The sequence below is a fragment of the Tetrahymena thermophila genome (assembly GCF_000189635.1).
Source record: "Tetrahymena thermophila SB210 genomic scaffold scf_8254716, whole genome shotgun sequence".
Classification (NCBI taxonomy): domain Eukaryota; phylum Ciliophora; class Oligohymenophorea; order Hymenostomatida; family Tetrahymenidae; genus Tetrahymena; species Tetrahymena thermophila.
Window position 1 is genome coordinate 952250 of NW_002476481.1, and position 19882 is coordinate 972131.

General features: G+C 20.5%; 4 protein-coding genes across 4 annotated transcripts; 1 reads left to right on the forward strand and 3 right to left on the reverse strand. All coding sequences in view use genetic code 6, as the record gives it.

The window, feature by feature from the left end:
- Positions 1–901: 901 nt before the first annotated feature.
- On the forward strand, positions 902–3463 carry TTHERM_00105590 (kinase domain protein; the record flags this gene model as incomplete). The annotated part of the gene is made up of 16 exons (XM_001012309.2): positions 902–928; positions 986–1035; positions 1091–1180; positions 1232–1321; positions 1368–1457; positions 1509–1598; positions 1661–1750; positions 1961–2050; positions 2100–2189; positions 2240–2329; positions 2379–2468; positions 2517–2606; positions 2713–2802; positions 3089–3178; positions 3233–3322; positions 3373–3463. 16 exons carry the CDS (start codon positions 902–904, stop codon positions 3461–3463), a joined length of 1338 nt encoding a protein of 445 aa, XP_001012309.2.
- A 432-nt stretch (positions 3464–3895) lies between these two features.
- TTHERM_00105600 (tetratricopeptide repeat protein) lies at positions 3896–7703 on the reverse strand (the record flags this gene model as incomplete). Its single annotated transcript, XM_001012310.2, has 2 exons — positions 3896–6298; positions 6441–7703. The coding sequence occupies 2 exons, from the start codon at positions 7701–7703 to the stop codon at positions 3896–3898; spliced, it is 3666 nt and encodes a 1221-aa protein (XP_001012310.2).
- A 1338-nt stretch (positions 7704–9041) lies between these two features.
- Positions 9042–12060, reverse strand: TTHERM_00105610 (tetratricopeptide repeat protein; the record flags this gene model as incomplete). The annotated part of the gene is made up of 2 exons (XM_001012311.2): positions 9042–11444; positions 11584–12060. 2 exons carry the CDS (start codon positions 12058–12060, stop codon positions 9042–9044), a joined length of 2880 nt encoding a protein of 959 aa, XP_001012311.2.
- A 3068-nt stretch (positions 12061–15128) lies between these two features.
- TTHERM_00105630 (tetratricopeptide repeat protein) lies at positions 15129–18622 on the reverse strand. Its single transcript, XM_001012313.2, has 2 exons — positions 17760–18622; positions 15129–17655 (listed from the first exon to the last, which is right to left on the reverse strand). The coding sequence occupies exons 1-2, from the start codon at positions 18234–18236 to the stop codon at positions 15250–15252; spliced, it is 2883 nt and encodes a 960-aa protein (XP_001012313.2). The 5' UTR covers positions 18237–18622; the 3' UTR covers positions 15129–15249.
- Between the last annotated feature and the right edge of the window lie 1260 nt (positions 18623–19882).

Genomic DNA, 19882 nt, shown 5'->3' on the forward strand with positions numbered 1-19882 from the left:
AAAAAAAGAAAACTCTTCTTAAACATTCAAAAATCAAATTGCTTTTAAAAAAAAATTTTCTTTTAGTGTTCAAAAGGTTAAACTTTATATTTGAAATATTTAAAAAATCTTTATTTCAAAAATAATAAAAAATTAATACTAATTCATTTGTTTTTACAACTCAAATTAATTAATAATATTTTGATAAGTAAATTAAATATTAAAAAATAATAAATTATTTTTTATTTTAAGTTTTTATTAAAATTAATAAATAATAAATCATATCATTTATTTTCTAAATGATTTTCATAAATTGTTAATCACTTTTGACATAGGATTTAGGATTTAATTTTAGCTTTTCAAAATATTCTCAACTATAACTATGAAATAAATTGCATTTTAATTTTTAAAAATATTTTTATAAATTATTATAATTTATTCTTAATAATTTAAAATATCAATTAACCAAATTTTAAATTGAGATAAATTTATTTTAGATTAAAATATTTATTTAAATTTAGAAAATCATTTAAATAATTACAAATAATTATTTATTGTTAATTTAAAGGTTATTTTATCATTCTATTTACTATTTAAATTTTAATAAATTTTATATAAAATTAGCTTCTAATAAATTAATTTAAAATTAAAAATTTTATATACTGTAAATGCTCGTTAATTAAGACATTTTTTTCTTAAACTTTTTTTTTTCGATTATGGTGTGTGGCACTTTTTTTGGTCAAAAAAGATGCTTAGGAATGCCTTAATAAATGAGCATTTACAGTATATTTACAAATTTTTCTTTATATTTTAGCATTTATTCACAGTTTAAAAAAAAATGTTTCAGATTATTTTTAAAATTAAAAAAAAATTGTTAAATTACAATTAAAAAGTTTTGAAAGGAAAAAGAAAGCCTATAAATATGATCAAGCTTAATAGTTTAGAATAAGTATTTTTATATTTAAAATGTTTGAAAAAAAAACTAATTTTTTTGAATAACAAATAGCTCTAATAGTAAAGTAAGAGTACAACTTAAAAGCTTGAACTTAACATAAGGTTAATTTGCATTACTATTATGAATTTTGATTGTATTTATTTAATTAAAAAATAGGAAACTTTCAACAGATAGTAATACTATTAAACTTATTGGTGAATAAATTTCCAAATTTGATAATTTATAAATTCTAGCATTAAACTTAAAGTAAAATAAATATTTATTTTGTAAATTTAAATAAAAATTATTTATTGATAGTGACAACCAAGTTAGTGAAGAAAGTGCTATAATTTTAGGAGAGTGTATTGCAAAATGTTCTTCTATCTCTACTTTAGATCTATTTTTAGAGTAAAAATTTTTAATTGTAAATAATAATAATATTTTTTTATGAAAGATGGAATCATTTACGAGACAATGGAATTAAATTGATGTTATAGTACATTGGAAAAAATCCTAATTTTAAACAAATCAGTATTGACCTTTAGTAATTTTTTAATTTCGAAACATAAGAAATTTAAATGATTTTTTTAATTAGTCGAAATGGACTTCCCCCAGAATTCGGTTAAATATTAGGTGAAGCAATATCTTAATGTATTTACATAGAGAATTTATCATTACATTTAGCGTATTTTTTAAATTAAATAAAAAAATTATATTCAAAATATAAATATTTTTAACTGATTTTAGCTTTAACTGTCTCACTGTACAAGGAGTAAAAACAATAGCATTTTATATTTCTTAGTGTCTAAACTTAAAGTAATTGAGACTATGTTTATAGTAAGTAATTTATATTAATCTAAATATATTATATAGTTATTAAAAATATTTTTATGAATTATTTTGTTAGTTTTATTTAAAAAATAATACATTATTCATATAAATAATTTTTGAATTTTTAAAATTATTTTATATTATTTTAAAAATTAAAACAATTTAATTGAAATACAATTAAAATATAAACGCTTATATTAAAAATAATAATAAAAGTAATAATCAAATACAATAAACTGAGATACCTTAAGTTATGTAATACATCAAAAGGCTAGTTAATCTCAATTACCTCTATTTGGATTTAGGGTAATTTAATAAGTGTTTCAACTTAAAAATAATTTACAATAATAATTAGGAAAAATAAAATAGGAGACAAAGGAGCCTTACTCTTAGGATTTGAAATCTCTTCTTCATAAATACTTTCATAATTAACTATCCGTCTTTAGTAAATTTTTTAAAAAATTTCATTTAGGTAATCAATCACTTTAAATTTAGTGAAAACGAAATCAGTGAGGAAGGAATTAAAGTTCTAGCATAATAAATCTCTTTATGCCAAAACTTGAGTTTATTATGTTTAAATTTATAGTAAATTTTTTTAAATTATTTAAAAAATTTATTGAATCTAATTCAATAGTTTAAATTAAATAAAAACCAATGGAGCTTCACATTTAGGTCAATAATTATAAAAATGCACAAACCTAAAATCGTTATCTCTCTCTTTAGGGTATAAATTTTATATTTATTAATTGATTTAAGTATAAATTATTTTTAGTCACAATCAAATTAAGGAAAAAGGAGTTTCTGATATAGGAAATGGCATATCTAATCTGAGAAATCTGCATTAGTTGGAGTTATCTTTTTCGTAAATATAAATCTAAACTTTATTTGTTTTAGTTTTTTTAAAAATATTTAGTTATATTTTGATAAGATATTCTAAGTTTAATTAATTTTTTTATTTAAATAAATAGAGTAAATGAAGCTTAAAATGAAGGTGCATAAAATATTGTTAAATCAGTATCTTGCTGCAGCGAACTTACTTAACTATCTCTTTATTTATTGTAATTTATATTTTTTACAGCAAATACTTAATTATTTAATGGGTGAAATAGCATTAATAATAAAAAGATTCAAAATACCATTCGAAAATCATAAATTATTGTGAAAAATATTAAAAAATACCCTCATTTTTGTTTAATTAGTTTTTGAAAGTTAAATTTAAAATTTTTTAAAATCAATAAATAAATATAAATATTTAAATTAAAAAAATTTTGAATAAATGAAGTACAAAGTATTTTCATTTTTTTAATGAATAAAATAAATTTTTAATTTATAAATAAAATAAAGCTAAAACATGATAAACTCAAAAGGAATAATGAGCACTTCTGCCTTCATTTTAAAACTTACAAATCTTTAATAATTAAATGTAGATTTAGGGTAAAATAACGAGTTTTTGGTACTTTAAATTTAACTTTATTTATAAATAATTAGATGCAATAACATTAATCTATCTGATTTACTGATTATGAATTAATCTTTATTTAAATTTGCTCATTTGAACACTTTCAACTTGTAAATCATGTAAATTTTTTTATTTTTATGTTGAATTTAAAAACAAATACTTTTTATAGGATGTGCAATATTGATCTAAAGTAAGCATAGGTATTAAAACGGTAACTAAGAAAAGTTTAAAAGCTAGTCTAATTTAGTATTATGATATGAATTTTTTTAAAAATTGCTACTTTAAAATTATTCATACTTTATAAGGCTTTAAGGTAGTTTTATTCTTAATTAATAAAATACTATTGTAATCTAATTAATATTACATTTGTAAAATATATATCTACAACACATTTAGTTTGGTTTATTATAATTTTATGATATAACAAAAGATTATTTAATATTCTCAAATTATATTTTTAAAATACCTTAGCAGTAAAATTTTATTTTTTATAAAATAAAAATGATAATTATTTCTCTATATATTTCAAAGATTACTAAAAATTAAGTAATTATTTAATTTAAAATTAATTTTGATTATTGTAAAATATTTATTTAATAAACTTAATTTCTTATTTATAAAACCTTAATTTTTTTGTCAAAAATTGTATTGGAGCTTATTATTTTATTAAATAAATTAATTAATTTTATGAATCAATAATGTTATATTTAAGTAGAATAACTGTAGAAATTAACTTTGTTTCTCTAGTTTTTCAAGAAATTAACAATTTATTAATCATTATAAAATACTCTGAATACTTCAATTTTGTTATAAATATATGTTTGTCCTGGTTACTACTCAATAAAGGAAGATCCAACAAATTGAAGTAATATTATCACTTAAATATTTAACACAGATAAAATTTAGCAAAGTTTAAAAAATAAACAATTATTCTTTATGTTTAGTTGTTTTGAGCAGTATATAATATATCTTTATTACTTAAAGTTGTTCTGGAAATTGAATTTTAATCCACTGCTTTTTTATAATCTTTAATTTATTTACTCATATTTTATTTGGTTGACAAACAAACTTGAAAGAGCTTTATGGATTGATATATGGAAGAAGTGTTCACTTGTTAATTAATAAATTTCATTCATAGCAACTGTTTAGTTTGAATCTTCAATATGAGATTAAACCAAGCTTTCATCGCCATAGTGCGTTAAAATTTTTGGACTGAAAATCAATTATAGAGGCTTTTTACATGAATTTTTTAGGATATTTCTCTAAGCTTAGTATGTTTCTTTTGTCTTAATAAAATTGCTAAAACTTTCAATTTATTAAAGACCTCTTAAATTATTTTTATAAACAGTGGGTTCTTCACTTATTAAGGAAGTTTAAGATTGAATTTATTCCTAGTTTACAAGTAATTTCTCTTCACATACACTATCTAAAGCATAACTTTTTGTAATTTTAGGACTAAATTAACTTTATTAAGAAACGCTTAATTAATTGATAAAAGAATCTTTATCATTGAGCTGTTTTTTATTTTGGTCATCAAAAAGAGAAATATCTTCATATATCTTTGAGCTTAGTTTTTCAAAAAGTTAGTTTATATCCCCATTAATGACTTCCATTAGTCTTTTTATAATTTGGTTTTATAAAAATTTGATTTATTAAATATTCATCATAGGCATAAACTCTTAAACAATCTACTAATTTTGTTGAGCTAATATAATTCCTAACTGATCTCTATCCCAATTAAGAACTTGATTAATGAGATTGCTAAAGAGTTAAACTGATTAAAAGATTAATTCACTACTGTTCTAACAATCAAATATCAAAGCAATTTACATTGATATGTTATTGTCGAATTTTTGAAAAAATTCATTAAATTCTCTAGATTGAATTTTCGATTTGGCAAAAATTTCATTCAGCACCATACAAATTTTTACTTAATAGTGAGATATAATTTATTTTTTATTTTCAAATAAGCTTGTTAATATCTCAGCAGCCTTTTTAAATTAACCACATTTCACCAAAAATTAAGATTTATAAACAATAAAAAAACAGTTTAAATTATCTAGTGAGTAAAAATTATTAAATAAATAATAATCTTAAACTGCTGAGTCTAAATTATTTCTAAATTCAAAAAGAATATCTAGCTTTTGGTTTTACTTGCAGTATATAATAATATCATTAACATTGTTTAAAAAGTAATTTTTATAATCATTTTCTGCTAAGTTAAGCTTCAGCAATCCCTTATTTAGAGTTTTATTCTAAAGAAATACCTTTTTTGTATCATTTAATTTGATAATAAATTAATAAATCGAGTTATTTTAATTATAAGCTTGTATTGAAATATCTTTAGATGTTTCATTTTTATTAAAATATACACTTTTTTTAATAAATTAGGCTTTTTTCTTGTCTGAGGAGGTGATTTAACTCCTCAAAATGGGACTTTGATCTTTATATTTATATATAGGGTTATTTGTAATGACAAAACTGTTAGAACTTTCATTAAATTATTTGATTTTATTTATAAATTCTTATTGTTGATATGTATTATTTTTAAAGAAATTACTCAATAATAACTGCTCTTTCTATTGCTTATAATTTTGAATAATATTTTCTATCTATTTTTCTACGTAGTCTAATTTTTTTACTTTTTTTAACTCAAATAGAGCTTTGTATCTTACAGTTAGTATTTCATATAGTTATAATTCTTTTTAGGGGAGATACTCTGATATTCTTTTTAGCAAGTCTAATTGCTCAATTACCTCACTCCAAAAATTGTAGCTATTCTTGTGAAAAGTATTAATAAGTAGCAGAGTTATAGTTAAATTTCTATTTCTTGAATATAAATTTTACAAAAGGTATATTCTTTATTCATTTAATTCATCTTTTAACTCATCAAGAACAATCTATTGTTCCATAATATTATTTTATTATAAGAATTAGTTGTGCTATTTTAATTTTTCTAATAAACTTGGATCTACTTCAACTGATTATGAATAATTGCTTGTTTACTTTTTTAATTTATTAACTAATGAATTTACTATTTTTTAAGAGCTTTATTTAGTCACACTGATCTTTTTCTTCTCTTTTTTTAATTTTATCTTTTAATTTAAAAATAATTTTTAATTTTCCTTTAATTATTTAAATTTATAAATAAAAAATTATTTCTTTTTATTATTTTTTTAGATAGATATATTTGATTTTAAATAAAGAAAAAAGTTAATTCTAAATTAATTGCTTTACCGGAAATCTATTATTTTATTCTTATAAAATTTCTTGTATATTATTTGAGTATCCAAACTCAGAAAGTAAAAAAGCACTAAACGAGTAAGGATTTTCTTTACAAAACTATTGAATCTCGTATCTTGCACATACAACAGACTACACAAAATACTCAAGAGACTCAAAAAGATGGCCTTTAGCCAACAGAAGAGTACCTATGTTATTTTTGGTTATTCCCTCAGCATGGATATTGCTAAATTCTTTAAAGAGTTTTAAATTATTACTCAGCTTAATTAGCGTTTCTGTATCGTTCATTTCAAAAATATTTTCTGATGTGTATAATAACATTTAATAAATAGCCTAAAAGCTTCGATAAAGAAATTTAGTTTCATAAGAAAAAAATTAATCTTCTAAATTGTTTGAAAGAGCATTGTTATCAAATTTATGTGAAGCCATTTCTTTCAAAATATTTATTAAGCTATCAACTTAATCATAAATTACGATAAAGTGACTTAATTAGTAAGCATAAACACAAATTGAAAGAGGAATAGTAAGAACTGAAAGACATACAGTAAATACAATGAAGTAAAAATCCAAAGTTTAGCTCAAGTTATACTCCCATGTTTTGAAATCACTTTCAGACAAAAAGCAAACAATTAAATAAGGTATTTATTAAACGTTATGAAGTTTACTTGAGTTTAAGTTAAAAATATTCGAAATTTAATGTTTTTGTTATATAATTATAGGAGTTATCAAAACAACATTTTATGTGCTGTTCGCTGTAAAATTGATTTATTGTTAACAATATTATATTTTATTTTCCAAATAATCTTTATTTTGTATGCAAACTAAATTTTATAGATAATTCTAAATAGAGATATTCAATTTTTACACTTATGATTTTTCATTTACAAGTGAAAGTACTTCTTAATAAAAACCATCAAGATTATTAGAATCAATATTTTTATTATTATGTTAAAGTACAGTTTAACTTAAAGAATCAACTAAATACACTTATTAACTTTAATTATTGCCTAAATTAGTAAAGTAGTTTTTGAATTATGTTATAATAGTCTATGCACAAAGAATAATTTGATTGATATTTGAATTATAAAGATAGCTGGTGTCAATAAGCTCCTAGCATTATAGTTGACTAATTTAGCTTATATTAGCAAATTTGATCAGTTAAGGTGGGTGAAACTGAATATATGTTTAATTTATTGTATTTTAAAACCATGATTGGCAATGAGGATAGATTTCATTTTCATTTTCTTATTAGCACATTTAAGATAAAAAGCTTTCAAAAATTGTTTTGTTTTTACTATTTATAAGGATATTTGGTTATTTTGCTGCATAAAAGATATTATCAAAAATTATTTTCCGATTGTTAGAATATATATCATTGTCATGTAGGAAAGATCGCTATAAAATGCTTTATTTGTAGAGGTATAATAAATATTATTTAGTATTTTCATCGAGATCTTTTATTAAAAAAATAATTTATTACTCTACCAATTATTAACTAGATTAGGGTTTACTTTTATTAAAGAAGAGAGTTATGAATCTTCTTTTTATTATTAAAGTAAATCAAAGTTGATTAAGGAATATACATGACCTGGCTAGATATTTATAGCACCGTTAAACATTTTATCAACAAAGTTATTAAGTACAGTTGCAAATGTAGGGAATATTTAAGCTTCTCTACTAATTTAGCTAGAAAGAGTGGCAGCAATACTAGAAGTATGCTTAATTTGTGTTTCAAATAATAGGTTTGAAAAATCAGAAATATATTATTTTTATATTAATAAAATGAAATATAAACCAATTATAGCTGATATGATTGTTATTATAATTGGTAAGCTTGCTACAAGTACTAGTATTTTATTCTATCTTTTCATTTCTAATTTACTTTTTGCTACTTTTTAAGAAATTAGATTATTCTTTCTAAAATAAATGTTGTTAATTAATATTATAATTTTATCAATAAAAATTCAATGAACCTCTAATTATTTGGTAGAACTAATTTTTTATATTGCTTCCCAGCCAGCCAAATAATATTAAATTTCTAAATAAGTTAGCATAAAAATATAATCATGTAATCTTAAAATTTTTATAAAGGTTTATTGAAATTCTGTAGTTCTTAATATTTTAGTTGTGATAAAGTTATTATCTAAAATAATATAAATATTAGTATATTATACAGATATATTTAACAATGTTAGATAATATATCGATATTATTAGTATATATTTTAATTTATATGTAAAATTTTATACAAGCATAAATTAATATATAGCAAAATGCCATTCAAAAATTTAGTTAAGAAAAAAAAATTAAATAAAAAAATAATAATTAATTCTTAATGATATTACAGTAGTTAAAAATTATAATTCGTTTTTATTTTTTTAATATATTTTTGTTTAAATAAAATATTAAAAACTACTTTTTTAAAATAATTTTTAATTTTTTACAATTTATTTGCAATAAGTAATTAGCAATTTGCAAATTTTTGCAAAAAATAATATATACTCATAAGTTAATTTAAATTTATTTTTTTGCAATAAATTAATTTTTTCCTGCAGCTTGTTAGTGTATTAATAGAATTTTAACTAATTTTATGAATCAATAATGCTATATTTGAGTTACATAACTGTAGAAATTAACTTTGTTTCTCTAGCTTTTCAAGAAATTAACAATCTATTAATCATTATAAAATACTCTGAATACTTCAATTTTGTTATAAATATATGTTTGTCCTGGTTACTATTCAATAAAGGAAGATCCAGCAAATTGAAGTAATATTATCACTTATATTTTTAAAGCAGATAAAATTTCGCAAAGTTTTAAAAATAAAGAATTATTATTAATGCTTAGTTATTTGGTGCAGTATATAATATATCTTTTTTGCTTAAAGCTATTCTGAAAATTGAATTTTAATCCTCCCATTTTTTGTAATCTTTAATTTATTTCCTCATATTTTATTTGATTGGCAAACAAACTTGAAAGAGCTTTATGGATTGATAAATGGAAGAAATGTTCACTTGTTAATTAACAAATTTCATTCATACCAACTATTTAACTTGAATCTTCAATATGAGATTAAACCAGGCTTTCATCGCCTTAGTGAATTAAAATTTTTGGAGTGAAAATCAATTATTGAGGTTTTTTATTTGAGTTTTTTAGGATATAACTCTAAGTTTAGCAATATTCTCTTATGCTAATAAAATTGCTAACACTTCCAATTTATTAAAGACCTCTTTTATTATTTTTATAAACAGTGGGTTCTTCACTTATTAAAGAAATTTAAGATTGATCTTATTCCTTTTTTAAATGTAATTTCTCTTCACATATACTATCTAGAGCATAATTTTTTGTAATTTTAGGACTATATTAGCTTTATTAAGAAATGCTTAATTAGTTGATTAAAGATTCCCTATCATTTTACTGCTATTTATTTTGTTCATCAAAAAGACAAATATCTTCATATATCTTTGAGCTTAATTTTTCAAAAAGTTAGTTTACATCACCATTAATTACTTCCATCAGTCTTTTTATAATTTGGTTTTATAAAAATTTGATTTGTTAAATATTCATCATAGGTATAATAGCTTCAACAATCTTCTAATTTTGTTCTGCTAATATAATTCCTAACTGATCTCGAGCCCAGTTTAGAACTTGATTAATGAGATTACTAAAGAGTTAAACTGATTAAAAGATTAATTCATTATTGTCCTAAAAATCAAATATCAAAGCAATTTACATTGATATGTTATTGTCGAATTTTTGAAAAAATTCATTAAATTCTCTAGATTGAATTTTTGATTTTGCAAAAATTTCATTGAGCTACATACAAATTTTAACTGATTCGTGAGATATAATTTATTTTTTATTTTCAAATAAGCTTGTTAACATCTCAGCAGCCTTCTTAAATTAGCCACTTTATGCCAAGAATTAAGATTTAAAAACTGTAAAAAAACAGTTTAAATTATCTAGCGAGTAGAAATTATTTAATAAATAGTAATCTTAAACTGCTGAGTCTAAATTATTTCTAAATTCAAAAAGAATATCTAGTTTTTGGTTTAGCTTGGAGTATATAATAATGTCATTAACTTTGTTTAAAAAGTCATTTCTATAATCATTTTCTAATAAGTTAATCTTCAGTTATCCGTTATTTAGACTTTTATTCTAAAGAAAAATATTTTTTGTATCATTTAATTTGATAATAAATTAATAAATCGAGTTATTTTAATTATAAGTCTCTATTGAAATATCTTTAGATGTTTCATTTATATTTAAATATATATTTTTTTTAATAAATTAGGATTTTCTCTTGTCTGAAGTAGGGATTTAACTCCTCAAGATTGGACTTAGATCTTTTTGCTTATATTTAGAGTTATTTGGAATGATAAAACTATTAGAAATTTCACGAAATTATTTGATTTAATTTACAAATGCTTATTGTTGCTATTTAATATTTTTAAAGAAATTACTATTTAATAGCTAGTCTTTTGAGTGCTTATAATTTTGAATAATATTTTCTATCTATTTTTCTACATAATCTAATTTTTTTATTTTTTTTAACTCAAAAAGAGCTTTGTATCTTAAAATTAATATTTCATATTTTTATAATTCTTTTTAAGGGAGATACTCTGATACTCTTGTTAATAAGTCCAATTGCTCAATTACCTCATTCCAAAAATTATAGCTATTCTTCTAAATAGCATTAATAAGAAGCAGAGTTATAGTTAAATTCCTATTTCTTGAGTATAAATTTTACAAAAGATATATTCTTTATTCCTTTAATTCATCTTTAAACTCTTCAAAAGTAATCTATTGTTCCATAATATTGTTTTATTTTAAAAATTAATTGTACAATTTTAATTTTTCTAATAAACTTGGATCTACTTCAGCTGATAATGAATAGTTACTTGTTTACTTTTTTAATCTATTAACTATTTAATTTACTATTTTTTAAGAGCTCTATTTAGTCACACTGATTTTTTTCTTTTCTTTTATCAATTTTATCTATTAATTTAAAAAATAATTTTTAATTTTCCTTTATTTTTTTTAAAAAATGTGTAAAAAATAATTTCTTTTTATTAATTTTTATTTCAGGTATTTTAATTTGATTTTAAATAAAGAAAAAAAGCTAATAATTGCATACTGGAAATTTATTATATTATTCTTATATAATTTCTTGTATATTATTTGAATATCCAAACTCAGAAAGTAAAAAAGCACTAAATGAGTAAGGATTTTCTTTACAAAACTATTGAATCTCATATCTTGCACATACAACAGATTACACAAAATACTCAAGAGCCTAAAAAAGATGGCCTTTAGCCAACAGAAGACTGCCTATGTTATTGTTGGTAATTCCCTCAGCATGGATATTACAAAATTCTTTAAAGAATTTTAAATGATTATTCAGCTTAATCAGCGTTTCTGTGTCGTTGATTTCAAAGATATTTTCTGATGTATATAATAATATTTAATAAATTGCCTAAAAGCTTTGATAAAGAAATTTAGTTTCTTAAGAAAAAAATAAATCTTCTAAATCGTTTGAAAGTGTATTGCTATCAAATTTATGTGAAGTCATTTCTTTCAAAATATTTATTAAGCAATCAACTTAATCATCCATTACAATAAAGTGACTTAATAAGTAAGCATAAACAATAATTGAGAGAGGAACTGTAAGAACTGAAAGACATACAGTAAATACAATGAAATAAAAATCTAAATTTTACCTCAAGTTTTACTCCCATATTTTGAAATCACTTTAAGACAAAAAGCAAACAATTAAATAAGGTATTTATTAATCGTTTTGATGTTTACTTGAGTTTAAGTTAAAAAGATTTGAAATTTAATGCTTTTGTTAAATAATTATGGGAGATATTAAAACAACATTTTATGTGCTATTCACTGTAAAGTTTATTTATTATTAACAATATTAAATTTTAGTATCTAAATAATCTTTATTTTATATGCAAACTAAATTTTAAAGATAATTTTAAATAGAAATATTCAATTTTTACGCTTATGATTTATCATTTACAAGTGAAAGTACTTCTTAATAAAAACCATTAAGATTATTAGCACTAAAATTATTATTTTAACGTTAAAATACTATTTAACTTGAAGAATCTACAAAGTACGCTTATTGATTGTAAAGATTGCCTAAATTAGTAAAGTAATTTTTGAATTATGTTATAATAGTCTAAGCACAAAGAATTATTTCATTGATATTTGAATTATAAAAAAAGCTGTTATCTAAAAGTTGCTAGCATTATAGCTGACCAATTTAGCTTATGTTAGCAACTTCGATCAGTTAAGATGGATGAAATTGAATATATGTTTAATTTATTGTATTTTAAAACCAGGATTAGCAATGAGGGTAGTTTTAATTTTCATTTTCATTTTCTTATTAGCACATTTAAGATAAAAAGTTTTCAAAAATTGTTTTGTTTTTACTATTTATAATGATGTTCGGTTATTTTGCTGCATAAAAGAAATTATCAAATATGATTTTCCGATTGCTAGAGTGTTTATCATTATCATGTAGGAGAGATCTCTATAAAATGCTTTATTTGTAGAAGTTTAATAAATATTATTTAGTATTTTCATCAAGATCTTTTATAAAAAATACTTTATCATTCTACCAATTATTAACTAGATTAGAGTCTAATTTTATTAAAGAAGAGAGATATGAATCTTCTTGTTATTATTAAAGCAAATCAAAGTTAAGTAAGGAATATACATGAGCTGGCTAGATATTTATAGTGCCATTAAGCACTTTAGCAACAAAGTTATTAAGCGCAGTTGCAAATGTAGGGAATATTTAAGCTTATCTGCTTATTTAGCTTGAAAGAGTGGCAGTAATACTAAAAGTATGATTAATTTGTATATCAAATAATAGGTTTGAAAAATCAGAAATATATTATTTTTATTTTAATAAAATGAAATATAAACCCATTATAGCTGATATGATTGTTATTATAATTAGTAAGCATGCTCCAACTAGTATTTTATTCTATCTTTTCATCTCTAATTTACTTTATGATATTTTTTAGAAATTGAATTATTCTTTATTATGATTCAATCAATTAGAATTCAATTATTTAGTAGAAGTAATTTTTTTTTTGCTTTTTCAGAATTAAATTTCTAAATAAGATAACATTAAAATATAGCAATGTAATTTAAAAATTTTTTTTTTAAGGATTATTGAAATAAATTCTGAAGTTTTTAATATATGTATTAATTTAATTTAAAAAATAATGGGGTTGTTTATTTAAGTCCAGTAAAATCACAATATTAAATATATTTAATCATATTTTCATATAAGTCTTATTTTATTTTAATTTACATAACTAAAATCTTAATTAGATTTATTTTACATTATTGTACACTTTTTATAATAAATATTATAATAATTATACATTAATTAATTATTTTGTTTGTTTAAATAATATGCAATCTTCTGTATTTAAATCTAATTTTTAAATATCTTCTATTAATAATTTTCTAAGCTTATTTTTTATCAATAACATTTTATAATTCCCTCTTTTTCTTATATTTTCAAGAGTTTGTTTTCTATATTCTGCATTATTCATTAATTTGAAATCAGTTTAAAGACTCATCTTTTTCTAACCTAGCAATGTTTCTTTTTTGAGAATTGAAATCAAAAAATTTTTTAATAATTCTGATTATTCAAATTGAACAATTTATTAAATTTACTTTATTTCTAATCCTAATTATAATCGATTTATTTATTTAAAAAATAATACAGTAATTAATTTATGAATTTTACAAATTATTTTATATTAATTATATATTAAAACAATTTATTTGAAATATCATTAAGACATAAATGCCTATATTAAAAATATTTATAAAAGTAATAATCAAATACATACAATAAATAAACTGATATACCTTAAATTATGCAAAACATCAAAAAACCATTTAATCTTAATTATCTCTATTTGTATTTATGGTATTTTAATAAATATTTCAACTAAAAAATAACTTGCAATAATAATTATCAGATTAGGAAATTAAATATATAATTTTAAAAAATTCTCTATTTGGTAATCAATCACTTTAAATTTAATGAAAATAAAATCAGTGAGGAAGAAATTATAGATCTAGCTAGCATAACAAATATCTTTCTATAAAAATATATATATTAAATGAATAAAATAAATTTTAAGTATGTTAAGAAATCTAAAGAATGATAATTTTATGATGTAACAAGAGATGATTTAATATTCTCAAATTATATTTAAAAAATGTAAAATTTTATTTTTTATAGAAAAAATGATAATTATTTCTCTGCTTATTTCAAGGATAACTAAAAACTAAGTAATCATTAAATTTAATTTTAAAGCTAATATACTTTATTGTAAAATATTTATTTCATATACATAGTTAGTTACTCATATATAACACCATAAAGAAAAAAAATTGTGAAAAATAGGATTGTCATTTTCAAATAGATATATAATTATTTTTTTATATACTCGAATTCTAAAAAAAGGATATGAAAATGGATTCATTTCATCTCTGTTTTAAATATCAAACTTACTTATTTATATATTTAATTATAAAAAATTAAATTAAGAAAAATGTATAAATAAAATTAATTTCAAACTTTAAAATTTTTAATAATTTTAATTTATAATAATGTAAATATATTTTTTTTAAAAAAGACTCCAGTTTCTTTTCTTCGAAATCGACGATTATTATTTAATTTAAATTTATTCATTTAAAATAAACTAACTTTTTTCTGCAGTTGTTAGCGTATTAATAAAATTAGTTAAAATTTTATGAATCAATAGTGCTATATTTGAGTTGAATAACTGTAGAAATTAACTTTGTTTCTCTAGTTTTTCAAGAAATTAACAATTTATTAATCATTATAAAATACTCTAAATACTTCAATTTTGTTATAAATATATGTTTGTCCTGGTTACTACTCAATAAAGGAAGATCCAGCAATTTGAAGTAATATTATCACTTATATATTTAATGCAGATAAAATTTAGCAAAGCTTTTAAAACAAACAATTATTCTTTATGCTTAGCTGTTTGGTGCAGTATATAATATATCTGTATTGTTTAAAGTTATACTGAAAATTAAATTTTAATCCGCTGCTTTTTTGTAATCTTTAATTTATTTACTCATATTTTATTTGGTTGACAAACAAACTTGAAAGAGCTTTATGGATTGATATATGGAAGAAGTGTTCATTTTTTAATTAATAAATTTCATTCATAGCAACTGTTTAGTTTGAATCTTCAATATGAGATTAGATCAAGCTTTCGTCACCTAAGTGAGTTAAAATTTTAGGAGTGAAAATCAGTTATTGAGGTTTTTTACTCCAATTTTTTTGGATATTTCTCTAATTTTAGTATGTTTCTCTTGTGTTAATAAAATTTCTAACATTTCCAATTTATTAAAGACCTCTTAAATTATTTTTATAAACAGTGGGTTCTTCACTTATTAAGGAAATTTAAGATAGATCGTATTCTTAGCTAATAAGTAATTTCTCTTCTCTAATACTATCTAAAGCATAATTCTTTGCGGCTTATGGGTTGCTTTAGTTTTACTAAGAGACACTTAATTAGTTGATAAAAGATTCTTTATCATTAAATTGTTGTTTATTTTGGTCATCAAAAAGATATATATCATCATATATCTTTGAGCTTAATTTTTCAAAAAGTTAGTTTACATCTCCATTATTAATGATGTTCATCAGTTTTTTTATAATTTGGTTTTATAAAAATTTGATTTGCTAAATATTCATCATAGGCATAAACGCTTCAATAATTTTCTAATTTTGTTCAGATAATATAATTCCTAACTGATCTCTAGCCCAGTTGAGAACTTGATTAATGAGATTGCTAAAGAGTTAAACTGATTAAAAGATTAATTCACTACTTTTCTCACAATCAAATATCAAAGCAATTTACATTGATATGTTATTGTCGAATTATTGAAAAAATTGATTAAATTCTCTAGATTGAATTTTTGATCTTGCAAAAATCTCTTTCAGCACCATACTAATTTTTATTGAATAGTGAGACATAATTTATTTTTAATTTTCAAATAAACTTGTTAATATCTCAGCAGCCTTCTTAAATTAGCCACTTTAAACCAAAAATTAAGATTTAAAAACGGTAAAAATACAGTTTAAATTATCAAGCGAGTAGTAATTGTTAAGTAAATAATAATCTTAAACTGCTGAATCTAAATTATTTCTAAAGTCAAAAAGAAAATCTAGCTTTTGATTTTGCTTGCAGTATATAATAATATCATTAACTTTGTTTAAAAAGTAATTTTTATAATCATTTTCTGCTAAATTAAGATTCAGCAATCCGTTATTTAGAATTTTATTCTAAAGAAATATCTTTTTTGTATCATTTAATTTGATAATAAATTAATAAATCGAGTTGTTTTAATAATTAGTCTGTATAGAAATATCTTTAGATGCTTCATTTTTATTTAAATATATACTTTTTTGAATAATCTAGGTTTTTTTCTTTTCTGAGGAAGTGATTTAACTCCTCTTGATGGGACTTTGATCTTTATACTTATATATTGGGCTATTTTGAATGATAAAACTGTTAGAAATTTCATTAAATTATTTCATTTAATTTACAAATTCATATTGTTATTATTTACTATTTTTAAAGATTTTACTCAATAAAAGCTATTCTTTCGATTGCTTATTATTTTGAATAATATTTTCTATCTATTTTTCTACATAGTCTAATTTATTTACTTTTTTTAACTCAAGTAGAGCTTTGTATCTTACAGTTAATATTTCATATTGTTATAATTCTTTTTAAGGGAGATACTCTGTTATTCTAGTTAACAAGTCCAATATCTCAATTATCTCATTCCAAAAATTGAAGCTATTCTTGTGAAAAGCATTAATAAGAAGCAGAGATATAATTAAATTTCTATTTCTTGAATATAAATTTTATAAAAGGTATATTCTTTATTCCTTTAATTCATCATTAGAATCATCAAAAATAATCTACTATTCCATAATATTGTTTTATTTTAAAAATTAATTGTACAATTTTAATTTTTCTAAAAAACTTGGATCAACTTAAGCTGATTATGAGAAATTAGTTGTTTATTTTTTTAATTTATTAACTGATGAATTTACTGTCTTTTAAGAGCTTTATTTAGTCACATTGCTCTTTTTCTTCTCATTTACGAATTTTATCTATTTATTTTAAAAATAATTTTTAATTTTATTTTAATTTTTTATAGAGGTATTTTAATTTGATTTTAAATAAAGAAAAAATTAATTTATAATTAATTGCTTACTGAAAATCTATTATTTTATTCTGTGATAATTTCTTGTATATTATCTGAGTATCCAAACTCAGAAATTAAAAAAGCACTAAATGAGTAAGGATTTTCTTTACAAAACTATTGAATTTCATATCTTGCGCATACAATAGATTAAACAAAATACTCAAGAGACTCAAAAAGATGACCTTTAGCCATTAGGAGAGTAGCTATGTTATTGTTGGTTATTCCCTCAGCATGAATATTATAAAATTCTTTAAAGAATTTTAAATGATTACTCAGCTTAATTAGCGTTTCTGTATCGTTTATTTCAAAAATATTTTCTGATGTGTATAATAATATTTAATAAATTGCCTAAAAGCTTTGATAAAGAAATTTAGTTTCATAAGAAAAAAATTAGTCTTCTAAATTGTTTGAAAGAATGTTGTTATCAAATTTATGTGAAGCCATTTCTTTCAAAATATTTATTAAGCAATCAACTTAATTATCCATTACAATAAAGTGACTTAATAAGTAAGCATAAAAAAAAATTGATAGAGGGACAGTAAGAACTGAAAGACATACAGTAAATACAATGAAGTAATAATCCAAACGTTAGCTCAAGTTATACTCCCATGTTTTGAAATCACTTTCAGACAAAAAGCAAACAATTAAATAAGGTATTTGTTAATCGTTATGAAGTTTACTAGAGTTTAAGTTAAAAATATTTGAAATTTAACGTTTTTGTTAAATAATTATAGGAGATATTAAAACAATATTTTATGTGCTATTCACTGTCAAGTTTATTTATTATTAACAATATTAAATTTTAGTATCTAAATAATCTTTATTTTATATGCAAACTAAATTTTATAGATAATTCTAAATAGAGGTATTCAATTTTTACGCTTATGATTTATCATTTACAAGTGAAAGTACTTCTTAATAAAAACTATCAAGATTATTAGAACTAATATTTTTATTTTAATGCTAAAGTACAATTTAACTTGAAGAATCAACTAAGTATGCTTATTAACTGTAATAATTACCTAAACTAGTAAAGTAATTCTTGAATTATGTTATAATAGTCTATGCACAAAGAATTATTTATAAGATATTTGAATTATAAAGATAGCTGTTATCTAAAAGTGGCTAGCATTATAACTGACCAATTTAGCTTATATTAGCAACTTTGATCAGTTTAGGTGGATGAAATTGAATATATGGTTAATTTATTGTATTTTAAAACCAGGATTAGCAATAAGGGTAGTTTTAATTTTCATTTCCTTATTAGCACATTTAAGATAAAAAGTTTTCAAAAATTGTTTTGTTTTTACTATTTAAAAGGAAATTTGGTTATTTTGCTGCATAAAAAATATTATCAAAAATTATTTTCCGATTGTTAGAGTATATATCATTGTCATGTAGGAAAGATCGCTATAAAATGCTTTATCTGTAGAGGTTTAATAAATATTATTTAGCATTTTCATCAAGATCTTTTATAAAAAATAATTTATCTCTCTACCAATTATTAACTAGATTAGGGTTTAATTTTATTAAAGAAGAGAGATATGAATCTTCATTTAATTATTAAAGTAAATCAAAGTTGACTAATGAATATACATGACTTGGATAGATATTTATATTGTGATTAAATACTTTAGCAATAAAGTTATTAAGCGCTGTTGCAAAAGTAGGGAATATTTAAGCTTCTCTACTAATTTAACTTGAAAGAGTAGCAGCAATACTAGAAATATGCTTAATTTATATATCAAATAATAGGTTTGAAAAATCAGAAATATATTATTTTTATTTTAATAAAATGATATATAAACCAATTATAGCTGATATGATTGTTATAATAATCGGTAAGCTTGCTACAACTAGTATTTTATTCTATCTTTTCATTTCTTATTTACTTTTCTTTCTAAAATAAAGATTAGCAATTAATATTATGATTTTATCAATAAAAATTCAACGATTATCTAATTAATTATTTGGTGGAACTAATTTTTTATATTGCTTTTTCAGACAAACAATACTAAATTTCTAAATAAGTTAATATTAAAATATAATAATGTAATCTTAAAATTTTATTAAGGATTATTGAAATTCTGTGGTTTTTTATATTTTTTAGTCAAAAAAAATTGATAACAAGA